Source organism: Microcaecilia unicolor, chromosome 4, assembly GCF_901765095.1.
Source record: "Microcaecilia unicolor chromosome 4, aMicUni1.1, whole genome shotgun sequence".
NCBI lineage: Eukaryota > Metazoa > Chordata > Amphibia > Gymnophiona > Siphonopidae > Microcaecilia > Microcaecilia unicolor.
Genome location: NC_044034.1, coordinates 316,031,616 through 316,053,931, shown reverse-complemented (window position 1 = coordinate 316,053,931; position 22,316 = coordinate 316,031,616). Strand labels below are relative to the sequence as shown.

The 22,316-nt window shown below is 42.5% G+C and overlaps 1 protein-coding gene across 1 annotated transcript in view; it reads left to right on the top strand.

Annotated features, from left to right (window-relative positions):
• LOC115469333 (disintegrin and metalloproteinase domain-containing protein 9-like) overlaps positions 1–22,316 on the top strand; it is a 114,555-nt gene that overhangs the window by 37,701 nt on the left and 54,538 nt on the right. The window contains exons 7-15 of the mRNA XM_030201856.1: positions 193–382; positions 1,201–1,266; positions 3,178–3,249; positions 3,757–3,926; positions 4,447–4,525; positions 8,503–8,642; positions 9,289–9,466; positions 10,926–11,009; positions 13,529–13,724. Of these exons, the coding sequence (XP_030057716.1) occupies positions 193–382; positions 1,201–1,266; positions 3,178–3,249; positions 3,757–3,926; positions 4,447–4,525; positions 8,503–8,642; positions 9,289–9,466; positions 10,926–11,009; positions 13,529–13,724 (1,175 nt within the window). The remainder of the gene's footprint in view (positions 1–192; positions 383–1,200; positions 1,267–3,177; positions 3,250–3,756; positions 3,927–4,446; positions 4,526–8,502; positions 8,643–9,288; positions 9,467–10,925; positions 11,010–13,528; positions 13,725–22,316) is intronic.

The window sequence follows — 22,316 nt, the reverse complement described above, 5'->3', positions numbered from 1 at the left end:
CATAAAAGGTGTTCTGCTACCCTTGGAGATTTCAGTAAGTACAGAGGATCCTAAGCTAGAGGGAAGAAAAGGTAAACCATGAGGTCAAGTGAAATATGTGGTAATAAGGTAGAAAGGGAAAGTGGGCAAAGCAGTGGGTCTTACAATCAATATGTGGCATTATATTATTTTGTGTTTCTGTGAAAATGGCAGGGGTTTGCTACAACTGGAGAATACCAGTTATATTATAAAGCCCCTGGAGTCTTCCAGTACATTCCAGCACTTGATCTATGAAGTAAAGACCAAGTTTCCAGAGAAAAATGCTTCTGAATTACATGACTTGGATCCAGAAGATGAACAAATAAAACTGCAAAAATCCATGGTCTACATCCAGCCTAAAAGGGTAAGCATGACTTTCTATCCACAACTTAGAGGGAGGATGGTAGAGGTGTGCAAAGTGACATAATCTGGTCCCCATCCCCAGTCAATTCTTTTCCATCCCCACCCCATTCCCATCATATTGCTATTGTCCTCTCATCATCCCCACGGATTTCCCATTGTCCCCATGCATAACTTTAATTGGAGGGAATTGTTAGCCATTCTTAAATTCCCATGTGACAGTGCTTTATTAAAAACACATTCTGTTGAATACTTTAAACATAGTAGATGAAGGAGAAGGACCTTTAAAGGCAGGGTCTTCTTTTTCCAACATTATCTCATAAAACTTTTAGAGAGATTCAGATTGGCAAAAATATTCTATAATGGGTATAGTGATTGATGTGGGCTACTGTTAAGGCATGCTATGTTACTGTTAACTTCAGTTATTAGTAACTAGGTCTCGTTGCATAAAATAGCACAAGTTAGTGGTAAAATAACATGTCTTAATGGTAACCCACATTGATAACTAGGCCCCTAGCTGTATTAGTGCTTGCCTCAGCAATTAACTGACATGCCAGGCCCACCTTTCTCTCACTTGAAATGTCTCTTCAGAAACAGCAGCTTTTATCTCAAGGTGTTTGTGGGAGGCCACACCCCTGAACTAGCTGTTCTAGATGTAGCCAAAAAGGTGCCAAAAAGGAGAGGTTGAAGGCTAAGAGCAGTTCATCTGAGAAGTTGAGTTTTGAACCTTTCTTGTAAAAGACTGTGTGAGATCAGAAAACACAAGCATTATACGGTAAAAAAGTCTAAATTTAAACAGTGTCCTGGGCTTGTGTTCTCCAGGTAAAAGAATCTGTGCTTCGCCTACCCAAATTTCTGGAATTATATTTGATTCTAAGCAAGGAGATGGTGAGTAAAATCAATCTTATTTTAATTTTCTCTCCTTTCTCAACCTGCATAAAATGTCATAAACTAAACAGAACTCAGCTGAAGTGAAACCTGTGAAACAGCCATAGTTGAATTTCTAAACCCAGGTATGATGACGTACCCTCCATGTGTTATTGACCATTGTATTCATGTAATTATGCTAATTTAGTTTGAAGACACAATTAGATGGGTGAGACATATATATACTTAAAACAGAAATGGTTATAAAAGTGCTTGGATTATGTGGGCAGGAAGAGAATAATTTTATTCAGATGTATACACATGTAAAGTCTGTCTAACATGTAGAAAAGGCCTTTTGTAAACTTGTGTAGTAGTATGTTACACACATATAAGTAAGCAGCAGCAACAAGATACACACATCTTATGTAAATATTCTGGGAATGAGTAGTTTGGGCAACACAAGGGAAGAGGTGGTAATGAAAATATAGGAGTGCACGCCCACATTTATACTAAACGGACAGTTAGTAAATGTGTACTTTGGCATTTGCCCACATTTGGAACTGCAGCTGGGATGCTATTTTATAAAAGCAGCTGCTGGCAGTAAAACGTAGTTCTTATGCATTTCCTTATGACTCAGGCAAAAATGCTACAGAGATCACACACACACACATATAGAAATCAGGTAACAATCATACAATATACCTATTATTGCAAACAGGAGAAGTAATCAGATGCAGGAACCGGTCACACAGCAATCACCGATCAGCAACAAGACAGGTTATAGGCTACAGCTCAAAAGGCTCTCCAAGTCCACATAGCTGTAGACACCAGGCAGAGTAGGCATGAAAGGTCACACAGGCACAGAGATTGTGGATCTTGTCTGGTGTGCATGAAGATGTTCTAACCTAAACAACCAAACATTTAGTACATAATATGCTTTCTGTGCCTTTGGGAAGCTTTCTTCAGAGCAGAAATATGCAAGGAGAAAAATAAAGGAAAAAATAGTAAACTCATGTTAACTTTTAGCTTAGGCCCCAATTCTAACTTTCACTAAAATAGCCATGATTGTCCCATCCTGCATATGTTCCTTTATAAAATACCATCCAAAAAGAAGTCTCCTCCACTACTTAAATAACCTTTAAAAAATTACTATAAAATACCATCCAAAAAGACACCAATCGTGCAGCTGAGTTCTGGACCACTTGTTTTTGGAGCTGCGGGAGTCCCCATAACTTGACCCCAAGGCTCAGGTAGATCCGGGACCTTTCTTAAAGCTAACCCCTACAAACGTCAAGCCTGTGGCGGCTCTAAAAACAAATCAGCCACTACGGAGCACCTGCACCCAAGGCAGGACTGTGTCTCAAGCCCCAGGACCCCCATAGAGGTTAAAATAAAAACCTTGAGTTACATATGGGGAGCTTTCAAATAAAAAAAAGCTTCAAATTAAAAAAAAATGACATAGGTGGTCATAAACCTCAATAGCATCTGTGAATGTTTGGGGTCACACAAAATGGCAGCTGTGCGGGGGAAAAGCCTTTAACTTCTTGATTCTATGCCATCTCCTGTCATAAAAGCTCCTTGGTCCAGATAGTTAACCAGGTATAATTAGAACTGTTTATATGATGTCCAACATGCCAGTTAGCTATACATGTATCAGCATTGAATATCTGTGGTTCCCTGATCACTTCTGTTTCAGTTCCAACTCTGCCCCGGACCAGCCTGGCACTAATCGGATTATGCTACAACTGTCAGTGCTAATATTCAGTGGCAGTAGCTGATTTAACCAGGCATGAGCCTCTCTTTCCTAGTTAAATCATTTTAAAGACCTTTGAATATTGGGTTGCACATCACCAAAGGAGAATAACTTTTCTCTTACGGCATGATCATTTGCATAGCAGAAACCCTGTGCATCTATTATCTATTTTTTTATAGTACCAAGTTATGGGTGAGGATACAGAAGGAATAACAACCAAAATGGTTCAGATGATCAGTTATCTCAACACAGTAAGTAGAGATTTTTATTTCCCTTATTCCATGGAGGCCTGAGATCATAAAGTTTGAGCCTTCTGCGTATTTTGTTGAATCTTGAGTTTTACCATAAACAGACTTTCTGAAGTTGTCCAACTGCTATGCACTTTTTTCAGTTCTGGTATGACTATGTAAAGAGAATTTGGGGCTTTTATATGTGTTGATACATTGCCCACAATGATCTGCTTGAGTCTCAGCAAGTCATTTGATCTCTATGTGCCCCTGGGATTTGTCTTAATCAGGCTTTTTCCTAGTCAACAACATAATGTACAGGCACAGGTTTTGTAGTTCCCATCCCTTTGCTGCCCATCCTGAAGCACTTCTGGGAAGTTTTACATTTTTTTAATGACCTCACTTCCCATGTCCTGCTCACCTCACGCCCCTTTACACTGAACGTGAAACTTGCAGCTTACCTTAACATGTTACATGGAGGATCACTGTAAATATTATTTGTTGATTTTAGGGGGGGTTTTTTGTTTGCAGATATACACCCCACTTAATCTGCATATCATATTACGTGGGCTGGAGATCTGGACAACAGAAGATAAAGTATCTACAGAAGGGTCAGTGGACGACATGCTAATCAGATTTATAAAGTGGAAAAAGGCACATCTTATCCCTCATCAAAAGCATGATATTGCTTATCTAATAATGTAAGAATGTTGATATATTTACAGATACTGAGGGATGGGGGAAGGAAAGGGTCTTTGCACTTAGAGGATAATTTTATAAACTAATTTTGCATATAAAATGCTAAATATGCTCTTATGCAGTTAGGTCACAATTAGGGGAGAAATTTGGGCAAAGCAGGAGTTATTACGTGTATTGTACACATGTACATTTACACCTGTTGTAAAACAGGTGTAATATCCACACCGTCAAATCTGGCATGATTTCTGCAGAGTTTGTGCTAGTATTTGATGAAGACACATAAGTGCCTATTTTGCCTTCTCACATAGGCGAGCTGTTACAAAATTACCTCCTTAAGGAACAGGTAGGGAAGCTTGAAGGCTGAAGGCAAAGCTACAGTTTCTCAGATTATCAAAGCATCGCCAACAGTTCAATATCCAACCTTCCTGTCATTCCTACTAGAGATTTTACAGCAAAATAAAGCTTATTACAGTATATATTTTGCTTCATTGTATACATGACCAAGATTTTTCTCTGACTTAGTTCTAGCAAAGATGTTAAATCTCTGGGGACAACAACTTTTGGAAAAGTGTGTTCTGGTTCTGGTGGAGCCATTGTTGTGGTATGTTGCAGACTTTTCCATATGTTTCTTTTATTTTAAATATTTTCTATAAATTAATAATAAAACTTTATAACCCTCTATATCTATAAAAGTCTAAGTGAGGAACAAATCACAGACAAAATATAAAGGGACCGAACAATAAAAATTATTTCTTTGCTCAACAAACTATACAAAAATTGATATGTTATTCTGAAAATAAAACATACTGCAGATTAAAATTGACATAGTATTAAAATATCATACATCAGAGGAACCAAAATCCTGAAGAAAAAAAATGAGTTTTCAAAGCTTTTTTAAATTGGTCCATATTCTGTATTAAACAAAGTTCACACTTTGGGCTCCTTTTACAAAATGGCGCTATCACTTAGAGTTTGCTGAATACGAAGAAGCCCATGGGAACTGAATGGGCTTCTTCGCATTCATTGCACCGCTATTCGGTAGCACCAATTTGTAAAAGGAGCTCTTTGTTTATGAACATTAAAAATACATGATGTAAATAAATTGGGAATATAAATACCAGACTCCATAATGGCTTTTCAGTGCTGAAAGTTAGACGCGGATCCAAGATGTGAATCTATCTTAATTAGCTAATGAGCCATTAACTAGCAATTAATGATGGTAATTATTATAGTTAATTGGTAATAATTGGGATTTGCACATGCATCTGCCTGCACACTATGCTATAACTTCGCACGTCTAAATATCCTAGCATACAATTAAAAGGGGGTGTGACCAGCTGAGGGAAAGGGACATTCCAAAAACTTGCTCACGGGGTTATAGAATAACGCTATTTCCATGCACAAATGCCAGGAGTTAGGCACTATTTACGCCAGGTTCCAGCTGGCAAAAATACCAGTGCCTAACTTTCAGTGTGGAATCAGGTCTAAGTGTTATTCTATAAATGGCGCTCAACCTGGAGCGCTGTTTATAGAATAGTGCTCTGACTTTTCTGTACCATATATAAAATGCCCCCTATGCAAATAGATTGTCACATTTAGGCGCTAGTAGAGAATCCACAAACGTGGAGAACTCGAAGAAGTCCCACGGATAATCACAAAACAACAAAGAAGTGGGTAAAAAACCAGGAGTCCCAGAGACTGGATCACAGTGAAGATGAACCAAATTTTATTAAACAGTATATTGACTCGACACAACATTGTGTTTCAGCCAAGAGGCCTACATCAGGAGTCTAAATACTTGGGTAGAGAACAATGATGATGAACCAGAGTTAGCAATGCTGGAAAATGCAGTCTGTATTGTAATGGTCTTAAAAAAGGCCTTTGTTCTAAAGCATTAGCCGGATCACTCGCGTGAGCATCTGAGCTGTGCAATTGAATTGCTAACTCTGGATCATCGTCATTGTTCTCTACTCAAGTGTTTAGACTCCTGATGTAGGCCTCTTGGCCGAAACACAACGTTGTGTCGAGTCAATATACTGTTTAATAAAATTTGGTTCATCTTCACTGTGATCCAGTCTCTGGGACTCCTGGTTTTTTACCCACATTTAGGCGCTGACATGTACGCCGGCCATAGACAAGTCATAAATGTTAGTGCCTAAATAGCGGCAGATTGATGCTGACAAGCTAGAATTCGCTTACAGCAATTACACGTATATGTGCCATTGTTTAATAGGGGTAGTACACACTTAGTGGTCCCTTTACTAAGCTGCGGTACGTATTGGCCATAGGGTGCCCTTACATGGGTCTTTCCCATTTGCTAAACCCATTTTTATCACAGCCGTAAAAAGACTGTTTAAAAAAATTACCATGTGAGCACTTACCGCCTCGTGGCTCCCATGTTAACCCTGTGCTTACCAGTTAGTGCATGGAAATGTAAATACACTAACTGGTTAGCACAGGAAAGCCCACTCTCTACCCCTGACATGCTCATCATAAAAAATTAAGAAAAATAATTACTGTGCGGATGGTGCACACATATGCCTACATCAATGACGACCACTGTGGCGCATCCTTTGTTAGGCTCTCTTTTCTGCATTAGCACAACCAAATGGTGATGCTCTGTTACAGAATTGCCTCCTGTATGTTTAAAGTTGAATGGGAGCCACAATGCGGTATACTAACTTTCTGGAGTCAGATGCCTAAAAACATGGATGGTTTAATGGCAGGGCCCAGACTTTAGATATATTCAGCTAATTCACTGTCTGTAAGATATGTGGCTTAGCCATGCATTACTGCATGCTTGGGGTGTGTGCATAAAGATCTCAGTGATCTGCTCGTTTAGTGTTATATTCCTCTTGCATTTTGCTTTGGATAATCAGAATAAATCAGACTCTCTCAACCACCTGAACTAGAGGCGCAAGGTTTGTGCCAATCTTATTCTCATTTGAACAATCTGTGTTTCTGGTATAGCAGAGTGTTAAGCATCTGCTGATGGACTAGGGAATTGAACAGACTATGAAAGAACCAAATCCCTAGACTCAGTTGCATTGCCATGGTACTGGGAGCTGTTTTATTGTTTTATAGGTATTGTTGTATAGGTAGCAACAAGCTAATTGGGAAGCAAAGCTAATGCTGGGCAAGACTTCTAAGGTCTCTGCCCTGATTGTGGCTGAATAGATTTGGATGGGCTGGAGTGGAGCTTTTCAGGGGCTTTGAGAACTTCAGAAATTTAGAACAAGGACAGTGCTGGACAGACTTCTACAGTCTATGCCCTGAAAATAGCAAGGACAAATAAAGATCAGGTATACATATGAAGTATCACATCATAAACTCATTACATATGATATCTTATTGGGCAGACTGGACGGTCTTTATCTGCCATCATCTACTATGTTACTATCAGGGGCATTTTCGAAAGAGAAGGGCGCCCATCTTTCGACACAAATCGGGAGATGGCATCCTTCTCTCAGGGTCGCCCAAATCAGCGTAATCTAAAGCCGATTTTGGGCGTCCTCAACTGCTTTCCATTGCAGGGATGACCAAAGTTCATGGGGGCGTGTCGGCAGCGTACCGAAGGCGGGACGGGGGCGTGCTTAAGAGATGGGTGTCCTCGGCCGATAATGGAAAAAAGAAGGGCATCCCTGATGAGCATTTGGCCGACTTTACTTGGTCCATTTTTTTTCACGACCAAGCTTCGAAAAGGAGCCCAAACTGACCACTGGAGGGAATCGGGGATGACCTCCCCTTACTCCCCCAGTGGTCACCAACCCCCTCCCACCCAAAAAAAAAATTAAAAAACATTTTTTTCCAGCCTCTATGCCAGCCTCAAATGTCATAACCAGCTCCCTGACAGCAGTATGCAGGTCCCTGGAGCAATTTATAGTGGGTGCAGTACACTTCAGGCAGGCGGACCCAGGCCCATCCTGTTACACTTGTGGTGGTAAATGTGAGCCCTCCAAAACCCACCAGAAACCCACTGTACCCACATCTAGGTGCCCCCTTCATCCCTAAGGGTATGGTAGTGGTGTACAGTTGTGGGGAGTGGGTTTTGGGGGGCTCAGCCCACAAGGTAAGGGAGCTATGCACCTGGCAGCAATTTCTGAAGTCCACTGCAGTGCCCCCTAGGGTGCCCGGTTGGTGTCCTGGCATGTGAGGGGGACCAGTGCACTATGAATGCTGGTTCCTCCCACGACCAAATGCCTTGGATTTTGTCGTTTTTGAGATGGGCGTCCTCGGTTTCCATTATCGCCGAAAACCAAGGTCGCCCATCTCTAAGTTTGACGATCTCACGATCTCACCATTTAGGTCGACCATCTCTTAGGTCGACCTAAATGTTGAGATTTGGGCGTCCCCGACTGTATTATCGAAATGAAAAATGGACACCCATCTTGTTTCGATAATAAGTAATGCCCCGCCCCTTGGCACCATCCTTAGAGATGGTCGTCCCTGTTCGAAAATGCCCCTCCACGTTTTTGCTTCATTATTACTGTTAGCTGCTGTTCACAGCTTTTTGTTTAGTCAATATCAGAAACAACATCTATCATAATTGATAACCTTTTGTTTTCTTTCTGTGTTTAGTATCCTCCATCAAGGACTATTGAGACATTTGTGCCAATCTTTGCACACTTCCTCGCACACAACTTGGGCATCCGCCATGATGATTCTAATAAGATGTGTTCATGTGCGTCAAGCATATGTATAATGGATACCAGGGTAATGTAAGTGGGAGGGGGAATTCAGTCTTGACCTCTATTTTTCAGTTCATATTATTATATGTTATTTTCTGTGCAAGGTTTTTATTCCTTCTAGACCCCTTATCCCTTATTCTAAATAGTACAGAATAATTTAAATAAACATCAGAAACAGGGGTGGAAAAGGCTAGGGGAGTGTGTAAGTTCTTTTAGAGACCACTGGAGCAGTTGGAGAATGGGAAATGCTTTTTCGTTTAGTAAGAGTCTGTGGAAAGGTACACAAGTAACTGGGAGAGGAGAGGTCATCGATTGGCTTGAGGTGATGAAAGGTGGCACAGTTAGGAGAACTCTTATATTGGATATAGGCTGTGGAAGGGAGCACAGACAACTGGGAGAGCTCTTTCTATTGGTCAGAGGCTGTGAAACAGAGCACAAGTAGCTTGGAAAACTCTTCCTTTGTTTAAAGACTAAGGATTAAAGCACATGCAGCAAGGGAACTCTTATTGGCTGAAAATTGACCCTTTAGTGAATCAGACCCTAAGAAAAAAAAAACCTGCCCTTCGTACTAATTAAAAGTCTGTGTAGAAATAATGCATGGATAAACACAACCTTTTATATATATATTTTTTAAATTTTTTGTATTAATGTGGTGCCATCATTTATTTTTTTAAAGTGAAACAGATACAAAGAGTTTTAGTAATTGCAGCATCGAGTACTTTAAGGAGTTCCTTTGGCATGAGAGTGGAAACTGCCTGTTGGACTTTCCCATGCTCCGTGAACCCTACAGGAAGGCTCGCTGTGGCAATGGGGTTCTGGATGAAGGAGAAGATTGTGACTGTGTCGCAGAACATGTTAGTACTAATTGTTGTTCCTCATCTTGCATAACATTATTAAGACCACCATTTTGAGCGAGTTGGCCTAATATAGGAAATCTAGCCCTCAGATTCCTCCAGGCCATATCTACTGCACCTAAACCTTCCTAGAAAAATGTTTATACAATCTGCTTTTAAAATCTGCAATGGGGGAGATTCTTCTGTATGTTTGGACTGCTCTTAAGTTCTTCATAATGTCTAGCCCCTATTCTTCCATGTTGTAAAGAAGGTGCCAACATTTAGGCATCAAGAATGCATGTAAATCATCAGAATACTGACCTATGCCAATATTCCAGCTACATATTCCATTAAATGGCACTTAAATGCGAAGGAACATAGTTTGCAGGTGCGCATACATTTGAGTATTGTCTGGATATAGTGCGAGGGGGGCACACAGTCACATGCATAAATTGTAATTTATGCATGTGTTTTATCAATCTAGGTACAAGCATTTTCCCTAGCTCTTTAGCTTATATGAGTGGTCATGCCTAAATTATACATTTATATTTAACCTATAATGTTAATATTCTATAGACTCCAGGTAAGTGCTCTCTAGAGTACCTAGCATTCTACGCTGAAATCTAAGTGTATTCCATAACAACATGCCTAACTTAATTGACTAAAGCTAATTAGCGTTGTTAAGAGCACCTAACAAGTAATAATGAGCACTAATTGGCAATAATTAGAATTTATGTGCACAACTCAGTAAGCATATTCTGTAGTTGACTGCACCTAAATTCTAATGCGTCCAGTTCAAAAGGGTCAGGGCTATGGGCGAGGAAATGGGCATTTCATAGGCATTCCAAAATTTATTCGCGTTGTTAGAGAATATGGCCCAGTCTGTGTAAATCTATGTATGAGGATTTATGCTATGTTTTCATTGGTGTAAATGGAAGCGTGTAGTTTTAGGCGCTGGGATATCAACTAAGCATATTCTATATACTGCACCTAAATCTTATAGAATAGCTTAGGCAGAAATGTTTTCCACATGGATTTTTAAAGCATCATATATAGAATCTGGTCCTAGGTGCCTAAATATGGGCATTCCTTGTTTTTCTCCCCAGTGGAGATGGGGAAGAACAGCTCACCCTCGTTATTATAGCTTGCTCTGTATATCAAACATATTCCTCATGCATCATGTGCTTGAGAAAGTTCCGAGGTGCTTCTTCTTAAATTATTGTATGACCACAGAAGTAGTGTGTCTTACAGAGAGCAACACAAAGGGTGAGAGCCCCTTGATGAGAGAGAAGAAATGCAATTGACTGCTTTTTGTCTTCCTTTCTGTAGATAAATCAGGCTCCGCCTACCTTCCCTTTTTAGGTCAAAATGTATCACAAACAACTGGTTAGGCGTTTTGTAATTCCTTTGTAAAGAGGAATCTACAATATTCTATAGATTCCTTGGATTTCAGAAGAAAGTACATTCTCTTTTCCTCTAGGATTGTTCATGCTGTGATCCTGCAACCTGTACACTGGAAAGAGGGGCAGCCTGTTTTGTTGGAGATTGCTGTGTGATGTGTCAGGTAATTTCATAACAGGGTGACTAGGTTTGGAGGTGGAGAAAGTGTTTTGTTTCAGCCTATTTTATAAAGATGCATAGGTGCCTATGAGGCTCATTTTCACAGCACTTAGACTCACAAAGTTCCATCGATTACCGCGTAACTGTGTAAGTCTAAGTGCTTTGAAAATACACCTCTGTGTGTCTTACTGGTGGCACAAATTCTGCATAAATAGCACCTACATTGAAGCTGGAGGCATGGGGGGAATTCTATAAATGGTGTTCAAAATTCGGCACCAGAAAGAAAATCAGTTAAGTGCTTTTCTATAAAGGGTGCGCGGCTATTATAGAATAGCACTTAGAGCAGACTCCCAAGCGCAAATCTGGGCGCCAGACTTATGTCAGCTGAAACCTGGTATAAGTCCTTGCGTGCAAGTTGGGTGTGGATCCCCCATATTCTATAACACCGTGTCCAAATTTTTGGACTGCTCCTGACCCACCCATGCCCCTCCTATGGCCATGCCCCCTTTTAGGTTATGCACTATGGGAATTGGGCACCCAGCATTTTAGAATAGCACATAGCCAGATGTGCACACAAATCCTAATTGATGTCAGCATCCAATTATTGCTCTTTAATGGCTCGTTATCCAATTAAGTTATGCATTCATCTTGGATCAGCACCCAAATTTGGGCACCATATATAGAATCCAGGGATGTGCCTTCTTGTCAGCAGGTGTAAATTTTCACATGTAAAGTGTCTTATGTGCAAGGACGGTGAGCCCTTAGGTCCCGTAAGGCCCCGAGGGAGCTTAAGGAACAGCCGAGCAACCCCAAGTCTTCACCTGCGGCGACCGCCGTTCACCAAGGGTTGAGCCCCCAGCTGCAGGCGGTCAACGGGACTTCAGGAACCGCGGGGTGCCGAGCTGACCCGGACAGGGACCAGGAGAGCAGAGGGCAGATGGAGAACGTGAACATCCAATAACGGGCAAAGTTCAGGGCAGGCAGCAGACAACGAAGTCAAGATCTGGCAAGAGGTCGAGGCAGGCAGCGAGCAGGGAAAACCAGGAACAGTCCAAAGGTCAAAACCAGAAGAATGAGGAACGCAGAGGAACACAGGAACCACAGGAAACAGGCCTCGGGAACAGAACCGGAAGCAAAGTTCAAACTCAGTCTCTTCCTTAAGTACTGCACAGCATCAGCTGCCCCGCCCCCGCAGGTATAGCCAACCAACCCGAGCCTGGCTATTGACAGAGCCCTTCTGATTGGCTCTGTCCGCCCAATCCAGCACCTCAGAGGCGGAGCTCCAAACCCCCGCGCCCGGGAGAGACAAGGACGCCGGCCAACGCGCCCGGGCACGCCTCCTCCCCCAGCGCAAACACTGCCCCCACAACCGGCGACCGAGAGACCGGCGGCCGCAATCGCCAGCCTCTGGCCTCGGCCCCGGGCCGAGCGGCCATCACCGCGGCGGGCCTCGGCTCCCCGCCGCAGTGGACGCTGGTTCCCGCCCCCCACAACGGAGGCGCCGGAGGGAGCAGCGGACGCGACATAAAGTATGCACATAAACTGCAGCTCCACCCATGCTCCACCTGAAATCCTCCTCTGAACTGCCTACTCTAAAGTTGCTTACAAGTATGTACCCTGATTGCACTGTGCATACTTTTAAGCATGAGGCCGTTCTCCCTGGAGTAAAGAAGTGTGTAAGGTGCAATCAGGGCCAGTGCTAGACATGATGAGGCCCAGGGCAGACCTAGGGAGGAGGTCCTAAACCTTGCTTGCAGATTGTACCTCTTACAACTTCATGTAGGTTTGGGGCCCCCAGTGACATGGGAACCCAGGGCAATTGCCCTGTTTGCCCACTTCTAACGCTGACCATAGGTGTAAGCTGAACAAAATGGAAAGAAATATGACCTTGCTTCCTGTGATCTTTGGTAAGCTGTAGTATGCAGAACAGCTCAAATTCTTGGTGATATTTTTTAAAATTCAACAAGGTTTTTTTTATTTAAAAAAAACTAGAGGCAATACAAGAAAAGAGCTATCATTGAAGAAGTCACACAAGAGAGAACAGTGTGTAGTCTCAAAGCAAAAAATTCACTCCACCAAAGCAAAAGACAAAAAATATATAACAACCTTACTTTTACAGTTTTATAGAGAGAGAAAAAATTCTTGGTACTATTGTTTATAAAAGGAATATTCATTATTGGCCATGCTGGTATTATTTTTTTTATTTTTGTTACATTTGTACCCCGCGTTTTCCCACTCATGGCAGGCTCAATGCGGCTTACATGGGGCAATGGAGGGTTAAGTGACTTGCCCGGAGTCACAAGGAGCTGCCTGTGCCTGAAGTGGGAATCAAACTCAGTTCCTCAGGACCAAAAGTCCACCACCCTAACCACTAGGCCACATAATGCTTAGAAATCCTAGCAATGTTGATGGAAAGTTATTGTTCATAGCAGTAGTAATGCTATCAAGTTGGTGATGCTGCCCTGCTCAGTAATGCAATTGCTTAAATGTTACAGTAATCTGTTTCTTGTCTCCTTCTACTAGTTTGCTCCAAAGGGGACAGTCTGCAGAAAATCACTTCATGAATGTGACCTTCCCGAATACTGCAGTGGAAAGTCTAAGGAGTGCCCGTCTGATTTCTATCTCCACGATGGGTACCCTTGCTCGTCAACAGAGCACTACTGTTACAAAGGATTTTGTCGAACCCACGATGCTCAGTGCAAGAGGTTGCTGGGTGAAGGTAATAGTGAGAACTGGTTTTCTGAACTGGTCTATGTTTGGAAAAGATAATGTGATTTACAGGAGCTGTGTGAAGGCAGCATGCTCTGGTGACAAAATCACTGTGCTATGAGGAAGTCATCTTAAATTCAAATCCTGTGCCTTGATCCTGATTTGTCTAAGGAGACCCAGCCACTAGGAAGTGCTTATTGGAAGTTACACCTCTCCCAAGTCTTAGAGTCTGATGCAACTTATTTTCTCAGGGCTCCATGTAAATGTTTTCTTAAATTTGTGGGGGAACAAGTTTGTGCATTTTGATGCTGATCATTTGAAGAAGTTTTTCTGAGACACTCTCTAAAGAGATTAGAATGGCCATTAATACCAGAGCTGCTGTTACCAGCTAAGGCCAGCAGGTTTAATTTGACTACATACCCAGTTTACATTTGAGTCCCTATAAATATAGGTGTCAAGGGATCATGTGATGCTATGGAGCAGAGAGGAGAATAGAAGTCTCGGCTCCAAACACCTCTTTTCTTGCCTTTCAAGATGACCCACTCTCACTAATCTAACAGAATTGGGTGCATGAAGTTTTTGTGATCCTATTTTGGTACTAATTACTTAATAGATGTCTTTCTACCTGATATTCAAAGTATTTAATTCACTTCTGACCGACTAAGTGGTGATAATTTAGCGGCACTCAACCAGACAGTAAAGCTGAATATCACCACAGACCGTTCTTGCACTGTCCAGTTTGTGCTGGGACGGTCTATGGGAGGAGCCAGGACCTAACCGGTTTGCAGCCATATTCAGACTGCTAACCAGTTAGGTAAACAACTAAAGTTAGGTCAGTAAAAAAGACTGTCCTAACTTTAGCCGCAAAGCTAACTGGGCACCAGCAGAATATTGGCCGGTGCCCGGTTAGCTTCTGGGTTTCCTAAAGGACAAGTCCATAAACCACTAATAAATGGACTTGGGAAAAATCCACAATTCCAGGAATAACATGTACTACTACTACTACTTAACATTTCTAGAGCGCTACTAGGGTTACGCAGCGCTGTACAATTTAACAAAGAGAGACAGTCCCTGCTCAAAGAGCTTACAATCTAATAGACAAGTGAACGGTCGGTCCGATAGGGGCAGCCAAATTGGGGCAGTCTGGAGTCACTGAACGGTAAGGGTTAGGTGCCGAACGCAGCATTGAAGAGGTGGGCTTTAAGCAAAGACTTGAAGACGGGCAGGGAGAGGGCTTGGCGTAAGGGCTCAGGAAGGTTGTTCCAAGCATAGGGTGAGGCGAGGCAGAATGAGCGGAGCCTGGAGTTGGCGGTGGTGGAGAAGGGTACTGAGAGGAGGGATTTATCCTGTGAACGGAGGTTACGGGCGGGAACGCAAGGGGAGATGAGGGTAGAAAGATAAGTACATAAGTAGTGCCATACTGGGAAAGACCAAAGGTCCATCTAGCCCAGCATCCTGTCACCGACAGTGGCCAATCCAGGTCAAGGGCACCTGGCACGCTCCCCAAACGTAAAAACATTCCAGACAAGTTATACCTAAAAATGCGGAATTTTTCCAAGTCCATTTAATAGCGGTCTATGGACTTGTCCTTTAGGAATCTATCTAACCCCTTTTTAAACTCCGTCAAGCTAACCGCCCGTACCACGTTCTCCGGCAACGAATTCCAGAGTCTAATTACACGTTGGGTGAAGAAAAATTTTCTCCGATTCATTTTAAATTTACCACACTGTAGCTTCAACTCATGCCCTCTAGTCCTAGTATTTTTGGATAGCGTGAACAGTCGCTTCACATCCACCCGATCCATTCCACTCATTATTTTATACACTTCTATCATATCTCCCCTCAGCCGTCTCTTCTCCAAGCTGAAAAGCCCTAGCCTTCTCAGCCTCTCTTCATAGGAAAGTCGTCCCATCCCCACTATCATTTTCGTCGCCCTTCGCTGTACCTTTTCCAATTCTACTATATCTTTTTTGAGATACGGAGACCAGTACTGAACACAATACTCCAGGTGCGGTCGCACCATGGAGCGATACAACGGCATTATAACATCCGCACACCTGGACTCCATACCCTTCCTAATAACACCCAACATTCTATTCGCTTTCCTAGCCGCAGCAGCACACTGAGCAGAAGGTTTCAGCGTATCATCGACGACGACACCCAGATCCCTTTCTTGATCCGTAACTCCTAACGCGGAACCTTGCAAGACGTAGCTATAATTCGGGTTCCTCTTACCCACATGCATCACTTTGCACTTGTCAACATTGAACTTCATCTGCCACTTGCACGCCCATTCTCCCAGTCTCGCAAGGTCCTCCTGTAATCGTTCACATTCCTCCTGCGACTTGACGACCCTGAATAATTTTGTGTCATCGGCGAATTTAATTACCTCACTAGTTATTCCCATCTCTAGGTCATTTATAAATACATTAAAAAGCAACGGACCCAGCACAGACCCCTGCGGGACCCCACTAACTACCCTCCTCCACTGAGAATACTGGCCACGCAATCCTACTCTCTGCTTCCTATCTTTCAACCAGTTCTTAATCCATAATAATACCCTACCTCCGATTCCATGACTCTGCAATTTCTTCAGGAGTCTTTCGTGCGGCACTTTGTCAAACGCCTTCTGAAAATCCAGATATACAATATCAACCGGCTCCCCATTGTCCACATGTTTGCTTACCCCCTCAAAAAAATGCATTAGATTGGTGAGGCAAGACTTCCCTTCACTAAATCCGTGCTGACTTTGTCTCATCAGTCCATGTTTTTGTATATGCTCTGCAATTTTATTCTTAATAATAGCCTCCACCATCTTGCCCGGCACCGACGTCAGACTCACCGGTCTATAATTTCCCGGATCTCCTCTGGAACCCTTCTTAAAAATCGGAGTAACATTGGCTACCCTCCAGTCTTCCGGTACTACACTCGATTTTAGGGACAGATTGCATATTTCTAACAGTAGCTCCGCAAGTTCATTTTTTAGTTCTATTAATACTCTGGGATGAATACCATCAGGTCCCGGTGATTTACTACTCTTCAGCTTGCTGAACTGACCCATTACATCCTCCAAGGTTACAGAGAATTTGTTTAGTTTCTCCGACTCCCCCGCTTCAAATATTCTTTCCGGCACCGGTGTGCATTTGTAGGTAAGAAGGAGAAGCTTGAATTGAATGCGGTATCTGATCGGAAGCCAGTGAAGTGACTTGAGGAGAGGGGTGATATGAGTATGTCGGTTCTGGCGGAATATGAGACGTGCAGCAGAGTTCTGAACAGATTGAAGGGGGGATAGATGGCTAAGCGGGAGGCCGGTGAGGAGTAAGTTGCTGTAGTCCAGGCGAGAGGTAATGAGAGTGTGGACGAAAGTTCGGGTGGTGTGTTCAGAGAGGAAAGGGCGAATTTTGCTGATGTTAAAGAGGAAGACGCGACAGGTCTTGGCTATCTGCTGGATATGCACAGAGAAGGAGAGAGAGGAGTCAAAGATGACTCCGAGGTTGCGGGCAGATGAGACAGGGAGGATGAGGGTGTTATCAACTGAGATAGAAAGTGGAGGAAGAGGAGAAGTGGGTTTTGGTGGAAAGATGATAAGCTCGGTCTTGGACATGTTCAGTTTCAGGTGGCGGTTGGACATCCAGGCAGCAATGTCGGATAAGCAGGCCGATACCTTTGCCTGGGTCTCCGCGGTGATGTATAGAATGTATAGAATGTTTGTACATTTGAGAAGCTTGCCAGGTGGCCTTGGCCTGGATTGGCTGCTGTCGTGGACAGGATGCTGGGCTCGATGGACCCTTGGTCTTTTCCCAGTGTGGCATTACTTATGTACTTACGTACTTATGGGTTGCGGCACTAGTTGCCTTGCTGTCCCTTCCCTGCAACCCTGATCCTCCCTCCCTCCCACTCCACACATAGTTAAGTGCTGACTGAGGCCCTCCCACCGCACACCCCCTTAGGCCCCCCAATCCTATGTGTAAATACCTGGTGGTCCAGTGGGTTCCTATGGGTAGGAACAAAGCCCACTCACTCCTACCCGTCATGGCAACTATTGTAAAATGGCTGCTGCAAGCTCTAGCAGTGGGGGTGGGGGGGGGAGGGATTATTTAGGTATGTTGTTATGGATAAAATCATTAACTAGAGCATGAGAAATGCTCTGGGTGGGTAGAAGGGTTAACCCAGCCCAGTAGCAGAACAGGAAAGAGCCTGTTTGTTATCAAATGATATCACCAACTATCGTCCTGTGGCATCCATCCTATTGACAACCAAATTGATGGAAAGTATCGTAGCTAAACAACTCACAGAGTATATCGACAAATTCTCAATACTTCATGAATCACAATCCGGTTTCAGACCCCTCCATAGTACAGAAACTGTACTGGTATCTCTCCTTGCCAAATTCAAGCAAGAAATTGCACTAGGTAAAAACATTCTCCTACTTCAATTCGACATGTCTAGCGCATTCGATATGGTAGACCACAATATACTAGTAAGTATACTCGACAGGATAGGAATTGGAGGGAATATACTCAAATAGATCAAGGGGTTCCTAACCACAGGGTCTTATCAAGTAAAGTCAAACTCCAACATCTCTCCACCCTGGGAAACTGACTGCAGAGTACCTCAGGGATCACCTCTCTCACCCATCCTTTTCAACCTAATGATGACCCCTTAGCCAAGTCTCTTTTCAATCAAGGCCTTAACCCTTTTCTGTATGCGGATGATGTCACAATATACATACCTTTCAAATCGAACCTTTCAGAAATCACCAATATAATAAAAAACAGTCTAAGCCTAATGGATACCTGGGCTATGGCAGTCAAACTAAAACTCAATAAAGAAAAAACACACTGCCTTATTCTTTCATCTCAACATTTTATAAACTACCCCACAGCCATACATACCCTGGAACACATTCTTCCAATCTCAGATAACTTGAAAATCCTCAGCATTATTATTGACAGCAACCTAACACTAAAGAGCCAAGCCACAGAGGGGGGAGGGGGGTAACTAACGTTAAAACAATGAGTCAAGGGTGATGTATTCCTTGTAATGTATACATGATAAACAGTTTTGATTTGTATGTACCAATATGACTGATGGAACAGGGTGCACCGCATTTGATGGGCACCCTATGTGGATAGTCCTGATACCTTGACTTAATCAAGATATTAAAAAAAAAAAAAAAGAACCAGGCCACCACCATTACAAAGAAAATGTTCCACACAATGTAGAAACTCGGGGAACAAACCCTAAGGAAACTACAGACTGCTCAGAATACGGCAGCCAGGCTTATCTATGGAAAATCTAAATTTGAAAGCGTAAAACCCCTCCATGAAAAACTACACTGGCTACCAATCAAGGAACGTATCGCCTTCAAGATTTGTACCTTTTTTCACAGAATAATACATGGTCTAGCTCCGAGCTATATGTCTGAACTAATCAACTTACCAATTAGAAACACAATTGAATCAGCCAGAACATACTTAACTCTTCACTTCCCAAGTTGTAAAAACCTGAAGTATAAATCAACATACGAGTCAAGTTTCTCTTACATATTTATTTATTTATTTATTTGCAGCATTTGTATCCCACATTTTCCCACACACAAGCAGGCTCAATGTGGCTTACAAGACAATAATAAATAGGGTCAGGTAAGGGAGGGGTACATGTGTAAAATAAGAAACAAAGTAATATGTAATAAAATTGTCCTCTGAATCAGTACAAAGCAGAGTCTAATGAGTAGCAGCAGTAGGATAGGCCCGACAAAACAGATAAGTCTTTAAAGATCGCCTGAAGTCTTGATGATCATGTAGCATTTTGCACACAGCTCTGGAATTCTCTACCAAAACGCCTGAAATGTACGATCTGACAAAGAAGGGCAACCTTCGAAAGCTAATCAAGAAATGTATTAAGTTATGTCGAATAAAAAAGGTATCATCTTATTTTCTTTTCCATGTTTTATTTTGTTTAATTTCTATTGATAATGAAAAAAACTAAAAACTCACCTGTTCAAGAAGGCATACCCCACAGTATCTAACGTAAACACCCGAATAATGAAATATGTCTTTTTTATCAGGAAACAGACAGTTTTCAACCCCGGCACATGATCACACCCTAACCTAACCTAACCCCAACCTATTTACCAATACTTCTTTACTGTACTTGTCACTGTAATAGTACCCCTATACTGTATTTGTTCACACCAGAGCCTGTAACCACCTCTCCGGAACTATGTAAGCCACTTTGAGCCTACTAATAAGTGGGAAAAGGTGGGATACAAATATAACAAATAAAATATAAATAAATAAATCAGAGGCAGCAGCTCCAACAATTGCACATTTGGAAGAAAGGGCAGACAGGGAGGTCTGATCCTATGTGGTGTTACAATTCTAGGTTGGTGGGCTGTTGGGCCGCAATGGGGAACACAGAGACCCGAAGGCTTAGTGGCCCCAACAGACGGCAGGCAAAACACCCCTGGGAAAACTGGGCTAGCAGAGACAGAGGGTATCCCTAGGAGACAGGATCAAGAGGAGGAGGACCAGTGGGTGGCTCTGAAAAGAGCCCTTGGGGGGGGGGGGGGCAGGCATGACGGATCAGAACCTAGAGGTGGCTCCGAAAAGAGCCCTTGGGGGCAAGCTTGACAGATCAGGACCTGGAGGTGGCTCTGAAAAAAGTCCTTGGGAGCAGGGCTGACGAATCAGGACCTGGAGGTGAGAACACAGAGGTTGGGCTGGAGACAGGAACACGCTGAGGCTGGGCTGGAGACAGGAACACGCTGAGGCTGGGCTGGAGGCAGTAACCACAGAGAGCAGGAAAATCCATTGCAAAGGCAATTTGAGAGGATGCCCAGATGCTTTAAATAGGTGTCCAGCTAGAGATGTCAACTCCGGGCACCTAGACCGGATTCTTTAAATTTCTGGAACTCATGTATGCACGTGCCCTAGGAAGCTGGTGTCTGCTGGGACCGTTTGAAGAGAGCAGTGTTCTGAGCCGGAGGAGGCCTTGGGGTACCGAGGACAGTATGCCAATGGCTTGACATAATGCGGGGACTTCCGGAGGCTGAAACAGCAATGGGAACCGACCCTCAGAATGACAAGGTGAGATGGGGTGTGGGGGCATGGCGCTGACCATGACAGTATCCCCTCCCCAAGGGCCCCCCACTCCTTGGTCCTGGTTTGGGTTTATGCACTGAGGTTTGAACTGTTTGCAAGATGCTTCCTGATTAGCTGCACAAGTCAAGAAAGGAGCTGGGGGGGGGGGGGGGGGGGGAAACAGCCGTGGTGGAGAGCAACGGAAGACACTGAAAAGGGAAGAGGTGCTTCTTAGGGTGTCTGATTTAGAGAGTGAAATTTGTAGTATATATGTAAAAGTTTGAGTGGAACAATAAAGAAACATTTAAATGTGAAGTAACTGTAATTGAGAAGAAAAACGTAACCTTAATTCTTCTCTGAGAAGGGAATTTGATGCTAAATTGTTAAATTTGAGGAAGTATTTAAAGAAAGTGAAATTGGATGAGGAATTTAATTGAAGTTCTAAAGAATAGAAAAAATGTTTCTGACAGATTTATTCTGTTATTATTGAAAGAGTGTTAAATACTCTAAAGAGATTAGAGATATTATACAAGGAGCTGATATAATAGTGTTCCTGGACAAGACAATATATTACTGTCAGCTTAAAATTTGGAGCTGAAGAATCAGAATCAGACCTTGGAGGAAAAGAACACTTCGCTACTAGAAACTTATCAAGGGGAGACTAATGAGATCTTGGAGCAGATGCGGATGCTCAGTGATGATGAGGCATAGAAGCATTGCCTATTCAACAGCCAAAATAGGGTGTCAGCTTTGGAGCAAAGCTTAAATTAAATATTGCTAAAACTAAGATTTTATGTTTATCTCTCCCTACTAAGATTGTTTCTTGTTCATTTCTGAATATTTGGGGTTAGGATTTCTTTTTAGGTATTAGGGATTCTTTTCATTCCTCATCTAACTATGAAGCTTCAAATTTCAAAATTAATTAATACATTGTTTTTCAGGTTGAGACAGCGCCAACACATTAAATGTTTCAGGAGTAAAACTCATTTTCATATAGCTGTTCAGGTGCTGGTGTTGTCTCAGCTTGATTACTGTAATGCACTACACTGAATGTTCTCAATGCAAATTTTGTAGAACATAGCCGCAAAATTGATTTGTGGAAGACATAGGTTAGATCATGTCACTCCTTTTCTATGATCTCTCCATTCGCTTCCCATTGAAACACGATGTAAATTTATGCTCCGTACTCTTATCCACAAATTATTCTATGGTTTTGTTCCAGATTATTCAGTGAAGTTATTTACTATGGGAACAACAGTTCATTCTCTTAGATCTAAGGACCGCTGTCTGTTGCAGTTTCCTTCTGTAAAGCATGTGAAGTATAAGTCCTATCATAGTTCTGGTTTTGTTTATTGTTCAGTCCTGGAGCTGAGATTGGTAGACTCACATTTACATTTTCGTAAATTGTTAAAAGCTCATCTGTTTTCCATTTGCTTAATATAACTTTGGTATTTATTGTACTAAGATAGCCATAATTAGTTTATGTTTAATTATACTTTTTCATATTTTCCTAATGA